We start from the raw sequence: 15427 nt of genomic DNA, 5'->3' as shown, positions 1-15427 counted from the left end.
ACATAACTTATACACACGGTAGGTAAGAGTTAGAGTACGGTGGGAGTTTGGAATACTAGAGGCTCCTATAGTGAGCTTGAAATACCCAACGTCCCTTTTAATAGAGTGCAGCATTACTCTGGATGTGTTTATCATAGCGCCCTTTATTTGTGTAAAAACCAGGAAACCCAGCTAAATGTGACCTTACCAGTCAGACAAGTATGAATTTTGAAAAACAGCCTGGCAAATTTCATACAATTCATGACAAATGTCAGGAAATTATACATTGGAGGTCACAAGGTAAAATATGTCACTGAGTCAACTGTCCAGCTCACGACGTACAGCGCCCTCTTGTGGCTATAAATGAAAAATATAGTATGAAAAATCACGCGGTCTGAGCTTTGCTTTATAGACCAAAATGAGACAGACAGAATGAGTTACAGCTGTAGAAATAAGTTTTATTATTGAGACATTTTGAGCAGCCTACAGGGGCGTGGATGTCCTTACAAAATACAGATATAGCAACAAGTTGTAGAACAAGGGAAGGTTGCCAATCTCCATTTTCTGACAGGCACAATTCATCTACTAGATAATGGGGTGTATACTTCAGTGAGGAAGGTGGGTGGACTTGCTAGATATGATTTTACGATCCAATATTCAGTCCGGTACAGGACTGAAACAGTAAGGATTTCAGGACGGCCATCTTGAGCTTAAGATTTTAACAAGCCGTCTCAATGGGTCTATACCCTATATTCAATCAAAAAGAACGGTGGTTCTGACAAATAATTTACAAGATAAATGTAGCTGCAGTTTATTGAATAGTTTGTCACCCAAAATATGATTGACCCCCTATTAGGATATTTGTGACCCCCTATTAGGATATTTGTGTTTACATAAGTGCTGTTAAGTCACATCTTTTCATACAATTCCACACTCTCTAATGAAACAGTCACACACTCCGCAATCACATGCTCATCACCGCCAGTACAAAGCAGACAAATCCATGGAGAATTGACGATCACCAATTGTGTAATTCTGACAGAAGGTACTATGCGTAAGTTCAAGCCATAACTCTCCCTCCACTTCCCCATACATGCTTCACAGCCAATAAGGGACGCCCACCTCAACCCCCCCCCCTCCCCAGCCGCCATGACATCATTAGTCCTAAGTCAGTGGGAGGGGGAGCGAGAGGAGGTGGAAAGCCCCCGCCGCCAGCTCCTCTAACCCCCCCCCCCCTCCTCCGCGGCCCATGGTGGCTGGTCGAGGGGAGAGAGGGCGCCGTTTAGAGGGTGTGGGGGGCATCACTGGGGCAGCTGGAGGAGTGTGCCCTGGCCCGAGGGCAGGTAGGTGATGTTGCGGGACCGAGAGAGCTGGAAGGCTATGTCCTCTGCGGCCTCCAGCTTGCGCAGCTCCACCAGGCCGTCTCCGGCCTCCTGCAGGGAGTTAGCGATGAGCAGCGCGGCCTGGGAGTCGCCCTCCGCTGAGATGATGGCCGCCTGCTTCTGTTGCTCTGCCTACAGGAGACGACAAAGCAGCGGCCATTGAGTTCAACTTGCGTTATTTATTATTTCAGAACCACCTGCAGCTTAAACTGAATCCCCCTGGCCCATCGTTCCTAGTATGAGAGGGTAGTTAGAGGGGGTACATTGTTGTTTGAAGAACAGACCGGCACACTAATACCCTCTTACCTTCTCCACCACAAACCTGGCCCTCTCAGCCTCCTGCTGGGCCACCTGCTTCATCTCAACAGCCTCAGTGAACTCCTTCCCGAACGTCAAGTGCGTCTGTGGGAGGAACACGATGGGGGTTTTTTCCGTTAGAAACGCCAAGGACAAGCACACGGCAGTCATCCCCAGGGTTGTGGGGGGTTTAACAACAGGGACCGTACCAGTGAGACGTCATCCAGGATGAGGCCGAAGGTGTTGGCTCTTTCTGTCAAGTCCTCGCTGACCTGCCTAGACACCAGCTCTCTCTGGGTAATGAGCTCGCCAGCATCGAACCGGGCCTGCGAAGGGAACACGGCGACACTCGAGTGAAAACTGTCCCCCACTGACCTCTAACATTGCCTGGAAGCCAGACTTCCTCGCAAAAAAAGAAATCTCTTTTGCGACAGTCTGGACTTCTAGCCGGCCAGAACAATTTCAGTGGGCGGGAGTGCTTGCTTTCCTACTCCTTAAGCCAGCGTAACAAAACACTTCCCAAATCCAGGCAGGAAAATGGGGAAAATGTATTTTTCCCCATTTTGGGGAAAATACAGAAACTCTGCTAGTGCATACACTTCGGGAGACTTTTGCCAGCAGCTTGCATTTCATTTTCATGCATTAACTACGGGAACCAATCAGGGGCTGCGTCCCCACTGGGGGGGGCGGAGCAGCAGTTAAAATGCAGTCACTGATTGGCCCATTATTTTGTAATTCCTGGAAATCAATGTGGATGGAGGAGAGAGGTCCAGACTGATCCATGGAGAGCAAAACATGAGCTCACACGTGGTCAGGATTAGGGCTGGGTATCGAGTCAAATTTTAAGAATCGATTCGATTCCGATTCATAAGGTTCAGAATCGATTATCACGATTCAATTCGATTCGATTCAATATCAATTCGGTCGGTGTTACTAAAACCTTTTTTTTTTTTTTTAGCTGCAACCTTAATTACATGACTGCCAAGTTACACATCAATACTAGGGCTGGGTATCGATACTGATTTCCAAAAATGAATAAATGAATCATTGAATGAATGAATGAACTATTCATTCCTTCATTTATTCATTCATTCATTAAATAAAAGATCGATTTTGGGATTCATGAATCGATTCTGAATCATTTGATTCAGAATAAATTTTTTAAACCCAGCCCTAATCAGGATGGCGAGGCCAGGCTACTCTCCGACCCTCCCACCTGCCTGTATTCATTAACACTCACCACCACAGACTTCAGGACCTCTGTGGTGATAGACGGCAGCACCCTTTCGTCGTAGTCCTCCCCGATGCTGGTGAAGATGCGCGGGAGCTGGACGGCCTCCGGCCTGAAGAGGATGCGCAGCGTGATGTTCACGTTCTGCAGGTCTGCGGAGAGGAGAGCGCAAGAGCAGGATGGGGCATTATCCACTGAAAGCAAGACAGTAGTTGAGTGCTGCTGCTAGTTGTTGTGAGCTCATGAGCTAACTGGCTATCCCGCTCTTATTGTGCTGGATTAGCATTGGAAGCGTTGGAACTGATGTGTCCAGGCGACAAGACCCATCTTTAATTTATCAGACATTATTTCATGTCATTTCAATTCACAGCTATTTCAGTGGCATGACTAGCTTCTGTCCTACCAGTCCTGAACAGAAACAAGCCAGCCACGCATACCACAATATAACATAACATAATATATAACATAACATATATAACACATTAATGTTATGGAAGCTGCTGCTAGTTGTTGTGAGCTCATGAGCTAACTGGCTATCCCGCTCTTATTGTGCTGGATTAGCATTGGAAGCATTGAAACTGATGTGTCCAGGTGACAAGACCCATCTTAATTTATCAGACATTATTTCATGTAATTTCAATTCACAGCTATTTTAAGCCAAATGTGAAATAAGTGGAATAGATGGAGCTTCCTGAAGACAAAGAGAGATGCAGACACAAATTGTACGAGGGGGGTTTGATAGAGCCCGTAGTCTGGAATCAGATCCTATCGGAGCGTACCTTTGCTCCCTGTGGTGACGGGAACGTTACGCGGGCGGGAACGACAGTCGAAGATGATTGGCTTCTGCACCCAGGGAATGAGGAAGTGGGTGCCTTCTCCAACCACAGCCTCTTGCACCCCCCGGAATCTGTCGAATATGACCGCCCTGTGCCCTGCATCGACTGAGACAAGACCAACAGCAGGGCTGGTATAACTACAGGTTTATTTTTATTTGTATCATTTATTTTTTATTGAGCATTCAAAGTTTGCAACAAACAAGCATCTCCATGTAGTCCATTCCAATATACTGTAGTATCCAACACATAAATCCATATCTACCCCAAATAACAGTGCATGTTTGAAGCAAGCACACTCTTACTTAGCCATAGAGTAAACGAACAGACAAGAAAACAAAGAAAAACAAAAAAAAACACAAAGGGAGTGATCTTTATACTTTAAATGCTACAATATTTGCAACCAAGTATCAGCCAATGAAAGTAAAATCAGTTTTGAGGGGCTTTAGAACTGCAGGTTTCACATAAAAACCTCCCGAAGAAGAGATGGCAATCATCAAGGTCTGTTCTGCACACAGAGGATGCCAGACTTGCAAGTGCCTTTATATATGCATCAGATTTCTGGACCAATGGCGCCATCAGGCTGAGGTCACTCACCATTGAAGAGGGCAGAGTTCACCACACCTCCACCGACGGCTAGGGCCAGGCCCAACTTCCCGATGGACTCGAACAGTTTTGCCATGATGACAGCAATGCAGTAACCTTGAAACATAGCGAAGGGCAACAGCAAAATCAATCAAAAATGGCAAATATGTTCAGAAACATAAGGGGCTACAATCATATCAACATAGCTCTGGTCCAGGGCGTTAAATGGGGCAGCTATCACTTACCTGTGAAGGACCATACATTTCTTCATTACCGCTTCTCACCAAGTCTACTCTTCACTCTCTACAAATATACTTTCGCTACTCACCTAAGAAAAGAAGGTTCCGGGGTGGTTTAACGTCCCATCCCCCGCGGGCCTCCAGGGGAATTGCTCAATGCTCACTGCCCGCGCACCTCTATGCATTTCCTATCAGTATATTAATTGATTGATTGCAATCTTCTGACCTGCTAGCAGGTTGATTCTAATTGGCTGATTTATGTCGATTCTGTAGCTGTACCGGGAGCCACTTCGGTGAGTAACGAACGAAAGTATATTATTTGTAGAGACTTAAGAGTAGATGCAATTATTGTAAATCGCTTTGGATTGAAGCGACAGTTAAATGTCTCATGTAAATGTAATGTAGACGGAGTGAAAAGCGGTAAGTCAGAATGGTCTGACTGCGTCAGGGAGAGCTGCCTCACAGCCCGGATCAGAGCTCATCAACACGTAGTGTTGAAAACGTACAACAATATTGGGAAATATCTGTCACTAGCTGGCGACGTAACTATAGCTTGGTAATGTGCTTTTTCTAGGTGGACGTCATGTTGCTTTGGCCTTGGCTTGTGAATGAGTGATGCCAAGGGTGAGACGACTAACGTTAGCTAGTCAGCTAGCAAGCTAGCGTAGCTAACACCCGAATCACTGAGCATGGAGAAATTGAATACTGATCCTACTAGAACATTTCGTGGTAAGCGATTCCACAAAATGAAAAACTAGCAAGGTAACGTTAGCTAATGTTACACGCGTGTTTGTGTCCTGCGTTTCATCACGCAGCGAGATGAACTTGTGCCCATCATGTCACTTGTGCTGTTTCTCACGTAGCTGCAACAGATTTCCATCGTCTTATCATTTACACACAAAAACTGTCACTCAAGGAGAAACTGATATCTGTTTAATTATATCGTTTATATATTGTATTGTCTTAACGAATTATTTGCACTCACCTAGGATTTGATCAGTTCAGTCTGTGACCTCCACCGGAGACGACGTAAGAAGAACACATGATTTTTTTCGTCCTACAGAGGCTGCGCAGTTATTGTAACAACACTCTCCCTGATTGGACAGGTAGGTGCAGTGCAACACTGCAGTGGATCGTGTATATTGATGTCTTTCATTGGTTAATAGCAAGAAACCTCTCCCGAGCATTGTGGTCTATGAAGTCCTACTCGCCCTAGTTCAATGTTCACCAGCACGTGCATATGGAAATAATGTGCATATCTCTAATCTCTGAACCACATTTAATCTCTGAACCTCTTCGCTTCCATATCATATTATGCACATTATTTCCCTCTGTAAAATGGTGAACCACAATTCACGGTATATATATATATTAAAAGTTCCTTGAGAATTGTCATTTGTAGGCTATGGAACCCTATATTGAGACAATTGCATTATAACATCTAATGTTGCATTGCAATTCACAGACAGGTCTGACTGCTCTGTGAAAAAGGGTTAGGGTTAGGGTTAGACAGTTAATCAGACAGGTCTGACTGCTCTGTGAAAAAGGGGTAGGGTTAGGGTTAGGGTTAGACCATGGAGGGTTAGACAGTTAATCGCCACCTGCCGTTTGAAATCAAGAACTACACGATTCTCTGACCCCCAGTGGTTTCACTTTTCATCCATGTTTTGAAACTCTGAAACGTGTTGTTGTGCGAGACGACAGATATGAGACGCTTCTAAGGTAATTCTTACAATTATATAGTTGTTTGAGAAATATAGTTATGGCTAAAGCTCCTGCGGTTGACAGATGAAGAATATATACAAAATATTTTATCGACAGTTTACAAACAGATTGTGCACTTCCTTGAAATTTCATTCTCATCAGTAGCAACGTCACTAACGTTGTCGAAATTCAATTCAAATTCAAAAAGGTAATTGCAGTTGCAAGCTCACAGGAGTTAATTATGTTGTATAATTATTAAATATGAACTTAAGTAATAAACGACATCGTTTAGCCTAGCTTTATGTTGTAGACCCATGTGTGTGGACCCCACAACTCTATTGCACGGCATGAAAGGAACACATAACTAAAGTTTCATCTGTGCACTATCAATGCTATTGCTTTACCAATATTTCAGTCAGAAGCCAGGTTTCATATGCATTTATTTAGGAAGACTCTGGCATTGGCAATGTAGACGTGGGAGCTCAGTAGGTTGATGAAACGTCCTAGCAACGTCCACCAGAGGGTGGATGTTATCAGATATGAGCCGTGGTCGAACAGGCCTATTGGATTGAGATTCATGGTCAGATGCGGCGCGCCAGGGGGCTTGGTTTCTTTCTGGCACATAATCATTTTTAGTACTTCTCTTACTCGCACAAATCCTTTTCAATGTTGATAAACTGAGTAGAAAACAGAGGTATTGATAATGTCTCCTGTGTTCATGTTTTGCAGTGACATACTTGCGCCCACCACCAGATGGCAGCACCAGGCCGGACAGTGAGAGTTAGAGGCCTACCCACAGACATCGACGACGACCGGCTGTCTGACAAGTTATGCATCCATTTCCTTCGGGCCAGCAACGGCGGGGGGGACATAGCGTCTGTCACCATCGTCAAGACGACACCTCGATCTGCCCTCGTCACCTTCGAGGACAGTGGAGGTCAGTGGGGGGGGGAGGGTGCGTGTGTCGGAGCATATCAAGTATATTTGGGGGTGGGGGTTGGGGGGTTTGCTTCATAGGGTGTAGATTGGGTCAGTCCGGAGTGCTGAGGACTGTTTTCTGTAGCATCAAGGCCTTATTGCCTCGACAGGTCATCATAAAATCACCCACTTGCTGTTTGACCATAGCCAGCCTTGAACTTAGTTTTGCACGCGTTTGCATTTGCAAAGTATGAAATGTAAGGTACTGTGCTTTTATCACCTGTCACCATTGATTTACTGTGAGCCGGAGTGTTGGCATGCATTCCAATGGTCAGGGCCAGGGATGCTTAATAGTGCTTAGTCGGGTGGTTTCTCTGACTGAGATTGATTTCCTTCTGGTGACCTCACCTCCACAGTGGCCCAGAGTGTGCTTCGACATGGCCGTCACGTCCTGAGAGTGGACGGCAAGAAGTACGAACTCACCCTGACGGAGCATCGCAAAGATCTTGACCTGGATCAGGTATACCGGTCTAATATTGAGGAAAATCGTGGTGGGAAGATTTTTGCTTGTTTGAAATGATTTGCCGTTGAGCGTCGCGGCGTGAGGTGTCATTGTGCTGTCTCGGTCCCGTCTCATAGGTCATCCTGAGCATGTCTGTGACTGTGGACTACAGCCAGCTCCCCCGGGGGAAGACGGCGGTAATGCACCTGCATAAGAGCCACCCGGACGTCCAGGTCGACTACAACGCCCCGGAGGAGCTCTGCACCCTGAGGGGCCTCTACTCTGAGGTCCAGGCTGCAGTGGCCCAACTGCTGGGCCTCCCCGGGGCCCCGGGAACCGCAGACCCAGCCTCCCCCGCCGCCCCCGCCGCCTCAAATGGCGCCAGGGCAGGGGGCGCTCCTCCGCGAGGTGGGGGCAGGTCTCCCGCCCGGGAGACGGCGGACCGGCGCGGGAGAGGGGACGAGCGGAGGGAGTGGGCGTTCGGTCTGTCGTCCGGTGACCGAGGCGCGCGCGGAGACCGAGGATCCGGGGGCCGTCGGGGTCGGGAGGGCGCGGGCCGGGCGGAAGGGGGCGGGGCGGCGGGTCTACAGCCGCCCGAGAAGGAGGAGGAGGAGGAGGACTTCTCCCTCATCATGGACGCCGACACGTTTCTCTATCTGCAGAGGCACTGTGAGGAGGAGTACCGTCGCATCCTCGCCGCTCATGGGGTGGAGGTTTTGGATGCCACGGCCCAGGGGGTGACCACCCTGTTCCTCCAGTGCGCCGCCGGGTCGGGGGGGGCGGCGGGCGGGGTGGCGGGGCGTCTCCGGGGGGCCCGCGCCGACCTGAGCAGACTCCACCAGGAGAACGAGGCCGGGCTCCGGAAAGCCCAGCTGCCGAAGAGCGTCCTCGCCCCAAGGGGGGGCTTGCAGAGGGCGGTGGAGGCCCTTCGGATCCGGCTACCCAGAATCCTCCTCAGCGAGGACGAGGGGAACGTCTACATCGTGGGGAGCGGCGGCGATGTGTCCGAGGCCAAGCAGTTCCTCTTACTGGGAGAGCAAGAGCAGGCGGACGAGGATGTCGCCGGCTCGTCCAGATCGCCCTCGTCCACCGTTGACCCCTCGAACCCGGGGGAGGAGGAGGGACTCGCCCCCACCCTCTCCGCCGCGGGCGCCCTGGACGCCAGGATAGATGAGATGCTGAAGTCACACAAGGCCGAGAGAAAGGCGGAGGCGGCCGGAGGGTACAGACTAGCAGCCAGGTTTAAGGACTCGGGGGTGGGTGGGCTAGGGGCCAGGCCGAGGAGGTCGCTGACCGCAGGGGCCTCGGCGTCCCACGAGCGCCTGTTCGACCGGGACAGAGCGGGCCACGGGACGCCGGCGAGGACTGGTGAGGACGTCTCGTTTAAGAACGGCGAGCCCTTATTTACGAGCGCCGTCGCGGAGAGAACTCCGCCGGGGTCGCGGTCGGTGGGCAGAGGGCAGGGGGGCGACGCGTCCCCGTTCGTCGCGGCTCAGAACAACTTGGTGTGGGGCGCCGCCGCAGCCACGGTCCCGCCCTCCGGATCAGGGACCGGGCCCGGCCTGAGGAGGACCAGCAGCTTCTCCGGGTGGCCCGGGCCTAAGGCTCGGGACGCGGGGCAGGGGGAGGAGCCTGGGAAGGCCGCCGCCAGGGTCTTGGCCAGGTCCAGCAGCTTCAGCGACCGCCCGGGAAGGGACATGAAAGAGGCCTACGCCGCCCGCCTCCAGGACATGACCTCGGGCCTGCAGGTGAGGGACGGCCAATCGGAAGGGAGCCGCGACGTCACCGTCACCCTTATGGGGGCCGAGTCGTCCGCGGTGGCTTCCCGTCAGTCAGAGCTCCAGAAGCTGGTCGCCGCAGTCGCCGACGACTTCTGTGTGCAGAGCCTGCGCCTGGCCGAGTTGGGCGTGGCCGACGCGGCGGACGAGACGCTGGCGGCGTGCTGCGCCGAGATTCGCCAGCGGTTCAGGAAGGTCACCCTCCAGGTATCCGGGGACGGGGTCTTTCTCATCGGCCCCGAGCAGCTGTGCTCACAGGTGGGCGGGGCCCTGAGAGAGGTGTTCTGCGGGGAGGCGGGCCGGAGGGAGGGGGAGGAGCTGGACCTCTCTGCGCCCTCCCCCTCCCGGACGAACCGGCCCGTTGTCCCCCAGGCGAACGGGGCCTCGAGGGCCACTCCCCCGTCACAAAACGTCCCCTCCCAGAAGGGGGAGGCGACGGGAGACAGCCAGGAAATGAGACGCGTCCAACGGAGAGATTCTACCAAAAGACAGAGGAGGACGGAGACGGAGCCCGAGGACGGAGACGTCGGCCAGTCCTCGGCCAGGAGAGATCCCGTCGTCAGAGAGGAGGCGCAGAGGGGAGGGCCTACGGAGGCGGACGGGAGCAAGGCTGACGCGGCGACCAGCCATTCGGCAAGAGGAGAGGCGGGACCGCCGAATGGGTTAACGTCCGGCTCGGCGTCCGCGCACGACGACCCGCGCTTCGCCGCGACGAAAGACGGCGACCTACAGTCCGAGGCGTCTCGGAAGGGGAACAGACCAGCCCGACCGGGGAACCGGCCGAGCCCGTCCGCGGCGCCCGGGAGGATCTGCGTGTGCGGAGCGAGCGGGGACTCGCTGACCATGACCGGCTGCGGGGTCACCCTGTGCCCGCGATGCCTGTTCCAGGTCCACACCCACTGCAGGGTCTGCCCCAAAGCCGAGACAACGGCGCCGGCGCGGGGCATCCAGGGCAGCATGACCTACTCCGAGGTGGCAGTCAGCCTGCCGGGTCACAGCAGGGACTCCACGGTCAAGATCACCTACTGCATCCCGGATGGCTTTCAAGGGGTGAGCGTGACCTCATGGTCGGTCTCTCTGTTGTGGTCGTTAACATAAGTCGTCTGGAATTTATCATCTGCTCTGTTTAAATGTCAAGCGAACATCGTAGATAAATGGCAGGAAGGCCTAGACTGTTAAACCCGATCTTTATTACTAGTCCATGCAGTTAAACACTGTGTAGCCGAGATGTTCGGTTGCCAGACTTCCCTGCAGCTTGTGGCGTTCAGCGCTTAACACCGCCGCCGTTTCCCTGCGATCTTTAACAGGAGGGCCACCCGGCTCCCGGGTCCACGTTCCAGGGGGGCGTGTTCGAGGCGTACCTGCCCCTCTGCGAGCGCACGCACAGGCTCCTCCCACGGCTGGAGAGGGCTTTCCGACGGGGCCTCACCTTCACCATGGCAGCCAGAGAGACGGGGGCCCGGGTCGCCTGGGACTGCGTCCCCCACAAGACCAGCCTGCAGGGGGGCAAGTCAGCGTGAGTGAGCCTCCCTCCGGTCCCGTGATCATTCCACGGGATCTGTTTCCTTTGTTTACACTACATGTGTGCAGGGTCGGGGATCCTGGGGGGGTCAGGGGGGACATGCCCCCCCCCCCCAATATTAAATATTAATAAATGTACCCCCCCCAAAAAAAAAAATGGATACAGATCCCCACCACTGCATGTTTGTAACTGTTACCTTTCTGATCCATTCAGGAATGGCTACCCTGACTCCAACTATTTGACGCGTCTGTCCGAGGCCCTGACCGCTCTCGGGATTGAGGAGGTACCGGCCAAGTCTCCAGATCAAAACAAATCCTGACCAGGATTATCACATTTTTAACTTATACGTTTTTAACGATTTTAATCCGTATGTAATTCTTTGCACATAATTCTTAAACAGTGATATGTTCTGTGTGAGATGGTCAGATATTATTTTACTGTAGTTTTAATGTAGTTGATGAGTGCCGTTTTATAAACTGTGATTGTGAGGTTTCTGATGATTCTGAGATGATAGAAAAGGTATTGTTATTGTACCTTTTTCCCTGGTGGCTCTATGATGATTTTCTTCATCTTTGTTGATGTATTGAGTTCTGACAATCATCAGACACACTGTCCACATGTTACAACCTACCCTCTCTGGTACTGTGGCCACTGTTGTTCAAGGTTTCACTTCTCATGTAACTTGCTTCATCAGCGTAAAGTGACACCGAAATAAAGACACTGCTCTTCGTTTGTTTTTTATGTTATGCTTTTTTATTAGTCCTGGAAAACATGTAAGGCATATGGTAACATTACACACTGAAGCGTTACAAGCTCTAGAGTCCATGTGGACGACATGGCACCACGCAGTAAACCCAGAGTCAAGCACAGAAGCAGCATCGATTCAAAGGGTTTAAAAAACAAAGGGGATACAAGGAAAAGTGTCTGCGACTAGTATAAACAGCACTACGACGGAGAGAGATGGGGAAACCATTAGCTCACAAATCCACCTATTGGACGCCTTGTATGAAACCAACTGTCACTGAGCTGCGCCAGCAGGTGACTATCTGGACGGATGATGAGTGAAGCTGTTTCCCAGAGATTGGTGTGTCGTGTAAGCGAGACTAACTCGCTAGTGCCAGTGTGGAGCTGGGAGAAGGGTGAGGGGGGGGGGGGGGTAATATGGCTGCTGTTGACCCTTGACTCACATGAGGGCAGTGAGCCAATGACCTCTGAACATGACCTCTGAACTTGCACGCACAGTTCACTGTGAAATGGTGAGCTATGCGTGCGCATATGCCTTCATCCCCCTGGTCATCTACTAACACAAGGAACCTAGTGTACTGATCAAGCTGCAGCCAAATGCACTAGAGCACTTGCTCAGCGTCTACGCACTATCGTGGTGAAGTTGCCGCACTGCAACGGTTTTAAGTGATGATTAAGAGACAGCCAATGCCAGAGGAGGCTGTTTTCGTTCAGGGAAGCGTGCTTCTACGCATGTGAGGAGTGGATAAGTGAGGACTGCGGCTATGGATGTGGCAATAATTAATTTTGTCTTGAAATTTGTCTTCTCTTCCTGGCTAAGAAGAACTATACACCAAACACAGCTACAGATGTGAGAGGAAGGCTAGGGGCTGTGTGCTAAATGCAGGTGACGCATAATGACCAACACATGGGATTACTAGCTAATGGATGATTGGATGGAAGTTAATTTCTGATCAAAGATGAACTGCTGTCGATTGACCTGTGAGAACCCGTAAAGCCAAAACACAAACCAGTTCAAAGCAGAATTCTTCTGGCCTGTGAAGGTCTTTAGCTATTCAAGTCCAGGAAGGCAGCTGGGAAAATAGGCTACTGGGTTCATTACCATATAGAACACTACACTGCCCCGATTGTTTTTAGCTATTGATCGTATCAATAACAATTCCTGGACTGAAAGAACACACGCTAGATTAATCAATTTGTTTGCTTCTTCCAGAAACACTTCACAGTTTGTGGCTGGAGGAATGTGTTTCAATGCATGAAGGAGCATCTCTGGATTACGCTCTTGTGTAAAAGAGTCTAGAGTTGGGTTTCTCGCTGACATCGCTACAAAGTAGATCCGCCAAGCTGGAAAAGCTATTAGGCGACGGAGGCCGAGTTTGGACTGGGCTCAGCAGATTCTGCCTCTCTGACCCCCAGGTACACCCCAAACCCGGCTGCCGTTAGTAACACCCAGCCCCCAGCCGCAGTGGTCATCCAGGAGTCGTTTCACTTGAGGAAACGATGGAGAACAATGACATTGAATCGAATGACATATAATCTGTTAGCCACATGCCATTGAATGCATGCAATTTCTTTCCAGATGTTAATGTAATGTTTTGTGTGTGTGTGTGTGTGTGTGTGTGTGTGTGTGTGTGTGTGTGTGTGTATGTGTGTGTGTGAAGAGAGCGGAGGGTGGAGCTTTGACGAACTGATAATTGACTACAACCATCTAAGCAGCCAAGAGGCTCTCGTGGCGCAACACAGGAAAGGTGGAATGTCTCAAACGGGCCCCAGTCGAACGGAGATCAGGAAACGTCAGTCTGGGGTCCGGCTCTGCCTGAGCTGAGATCAGCCGTTAAGCGTGGGGTTTGTACGCAGCCGTGCCGTGGTGATGACATCCCTTCACAGCTGTGTAAAAACATCTGCTTCCTACCTCGCAATGCGTTTGGAATCAGGCTTAAAGAAACAGTAACGTGGAACTTGGTGCTCACACAGAAATCCAGCGCCGATACTAAATAAGGATACTTGGTCTTGTATGTTTTATTTGAACTTCTGTGTGTATTTTGGCGTAATTTCACATGGTTTGTTTTTGTGACCTTGAACCTTTCATGCAACATGTCCATGTCATCTCGACTATGATAAGATATACCGACGGCACACTTGTAAACACATGCCAAGGAACCAGTTTGTTGTTGTTGACATGACCAAACTGTAAACACATTCCATTGGGACACCATATGCACACACAGAGAGCGTTTGGAGGGAGGTGCCCCAGGGGGAGGTAATGTGCTAAAGCCGAGGCACACTCAAGAGCAAGACCCTGACCAATCAGAAACCACCACTGTGTCATCTTTTGTAAGGTGTAGCAGTATTGTACCAGCAGCCATTAGCATTTTGGGACGGCAATCACACACAACAGTGACGACTTTTTTACGTTTTTGTTTTTCTACAAGGTCAGAGGAAAAGTATCCAGAAACACATTTTTCTTTCGTTTTTTTTCGTTCTTTCATTTTTTTTTCATTGAATGCACCATTGTAATAAAGGCATTGACAGAGGAGTAAATACAGTTTGGCACAAATGGTTAGGACAGACAGAAAGACATCATAATTAAAAGGAATGTAGCAGGCCCCCGCATAAGAGTATGACCTTTGAACTTTAAACCCTAAGAAAAAACAAAAACAAAAAACAATTGGTAAAATAAAATAAGATAACATATTAAGTAAAACATAAGTAAAACAACTTTTACTGAAGCGTTTTGTTTCTCACATGGCACTCTGGACAGGAGCACCGTCCACAGGTTCACAAAGGGAGCCCAGCAGATTAGAACAGAACCAACCAGAGCCCGGCAGAACATGACAGAACTCCCCACACCAGCGTGGCAGTCTCACCTCGGCCCAGCGCACCCACAGATGCCCCAGCTCTGGCTGACAGGAAGTACACCGCTGGCTTCACCCTTCACCACCCAGGGGAGATGAAAGGTTGGATTTGAGCTGCCACCCAGGACCACTTGGGTGTGTGCGTGTGTACTGTATGTATGTGTGTGTGTGTGTGTGTGTGTGTGAGAGAGAGATAGATAGACAGCTAGCTAGATAGATAGATAGATAGAGAGTGACCCAAGATAGAGAGATAGATAGACAGATAGATAGAGAGAGAGAGAGAGAGAGAGAGAGAGAGAGAGTGACCCAAGTAGGCTATGGTGTGGCAGACAGGATACAGTGTCGTATCGGAAGTGGGAATAGCAGGAGAACCCGGTGTGGTTGGAAAGCTGGTGGACCAGAGTGGGACTGCCATGCGCTGTAAGTGCATTAAGATCAGCGAGCAGAGTGCAAAATACCAATACCAACGGTCCTCATAACACAGGCCATCAGACAGGGAGGGGTTGGGGGGGGGGGGGGGGGGGTGGACAGCTTTGTAGCATAATAGGGGAGTGCAGGGGAAACTTTAATGGGAGGGGGGACCTGAGGACACACACACACACGCACACACGTTCACACACGATGACACACCACGCACAAGGACATGAGGGAGGCCGCTCATGCGAACACAACAACTTTCTTTACAAAGTCACTAGTCACCATCTGAGTCTCCGCAGAAAGGTCCCACCCACAGGCAGACGGACGGACAGACAGGCAGCTAGGAGGATAACAGCTCATGTGAGGTGCTCTCTTACTAAATGGAATAGTGGTGTGTGAGAGTGCAGAGGTCGTTCACGTTAAACCTGTCCCAGTCCCTGC

At 50.4% G+C, this 15427-nt stretch overlaps 1 protein-coding gene across 1 annotated transcript; it reads right to left on the bottom strand.

Moving 5' to 3' along the window:
* Positions 1–416: 416 nt before the first annotated feature.
* phb (prohibitin) lies at positions 417–5600 on the bottom strand. The gene is made up of 7 exons (XM_084448844.1): positions 5532–5600; positions 4320–4424; positions 3669–3830; positions 2899–3041; positions 1868–1984; positions 1668–1763; positions 417–1493 (listed from the first exon to the last, which is right to left on the bottom strand). The coding sequence occupies exons 2-7, from the start codon at positions 4402–4404 to the stop codon at positions 1281–1283; spliced, it is 816 nt and encodes a 271-aa protein (XP_084304970.1). The 5' UTR covers positions 4405–4424; positions 5532–5600; the 3' UTR covers positions 417–1280.
* Between the last annotated feature and the right edge of the window lie 9827 nt (positions 5601–15427).

The sequence above is a fragment of the Borostomias antarcticus genome (genome assembly GCF_949987555.1).
Source record: "Borostomias antarcticus genome assembly, chromosome: 14".
Lineage (NCBI taxonomy): Eukaryota > Metazoa > Chordata > Actinopteri > Stomiiformes > Stomiidae > Borostomias > Borostomias antarcticus.
This window is presented reverse-complemented; position numbering and strand designations above follow the sequence as displayed.

Bases quoted from the DNA above. Each gene is read 5' to 3' on its own strand.
- phb (XM_084448844.1), bottom strand. From the start codon at position 4,404: ATGGCAAAACTGTTCGAGTCCATCGGGAAGTTGGGCCTGGCCCTAGCC. The intron at 3,042-3,668 runs GTACGCTCCGAT...TCCTCTCCGCAG, and splicing joins CGTCACCACAGGGAGCAAAG to ACCTGCAGAACGTGAACATC. The intron at 1,985-2,898 runs GTGAGTGTTAAT...TTCCCTTCGCAG, and splicing joins AGGTCCTGAAGTCTGTGGTG to GCCCGGTTCGATGCTGGCGA.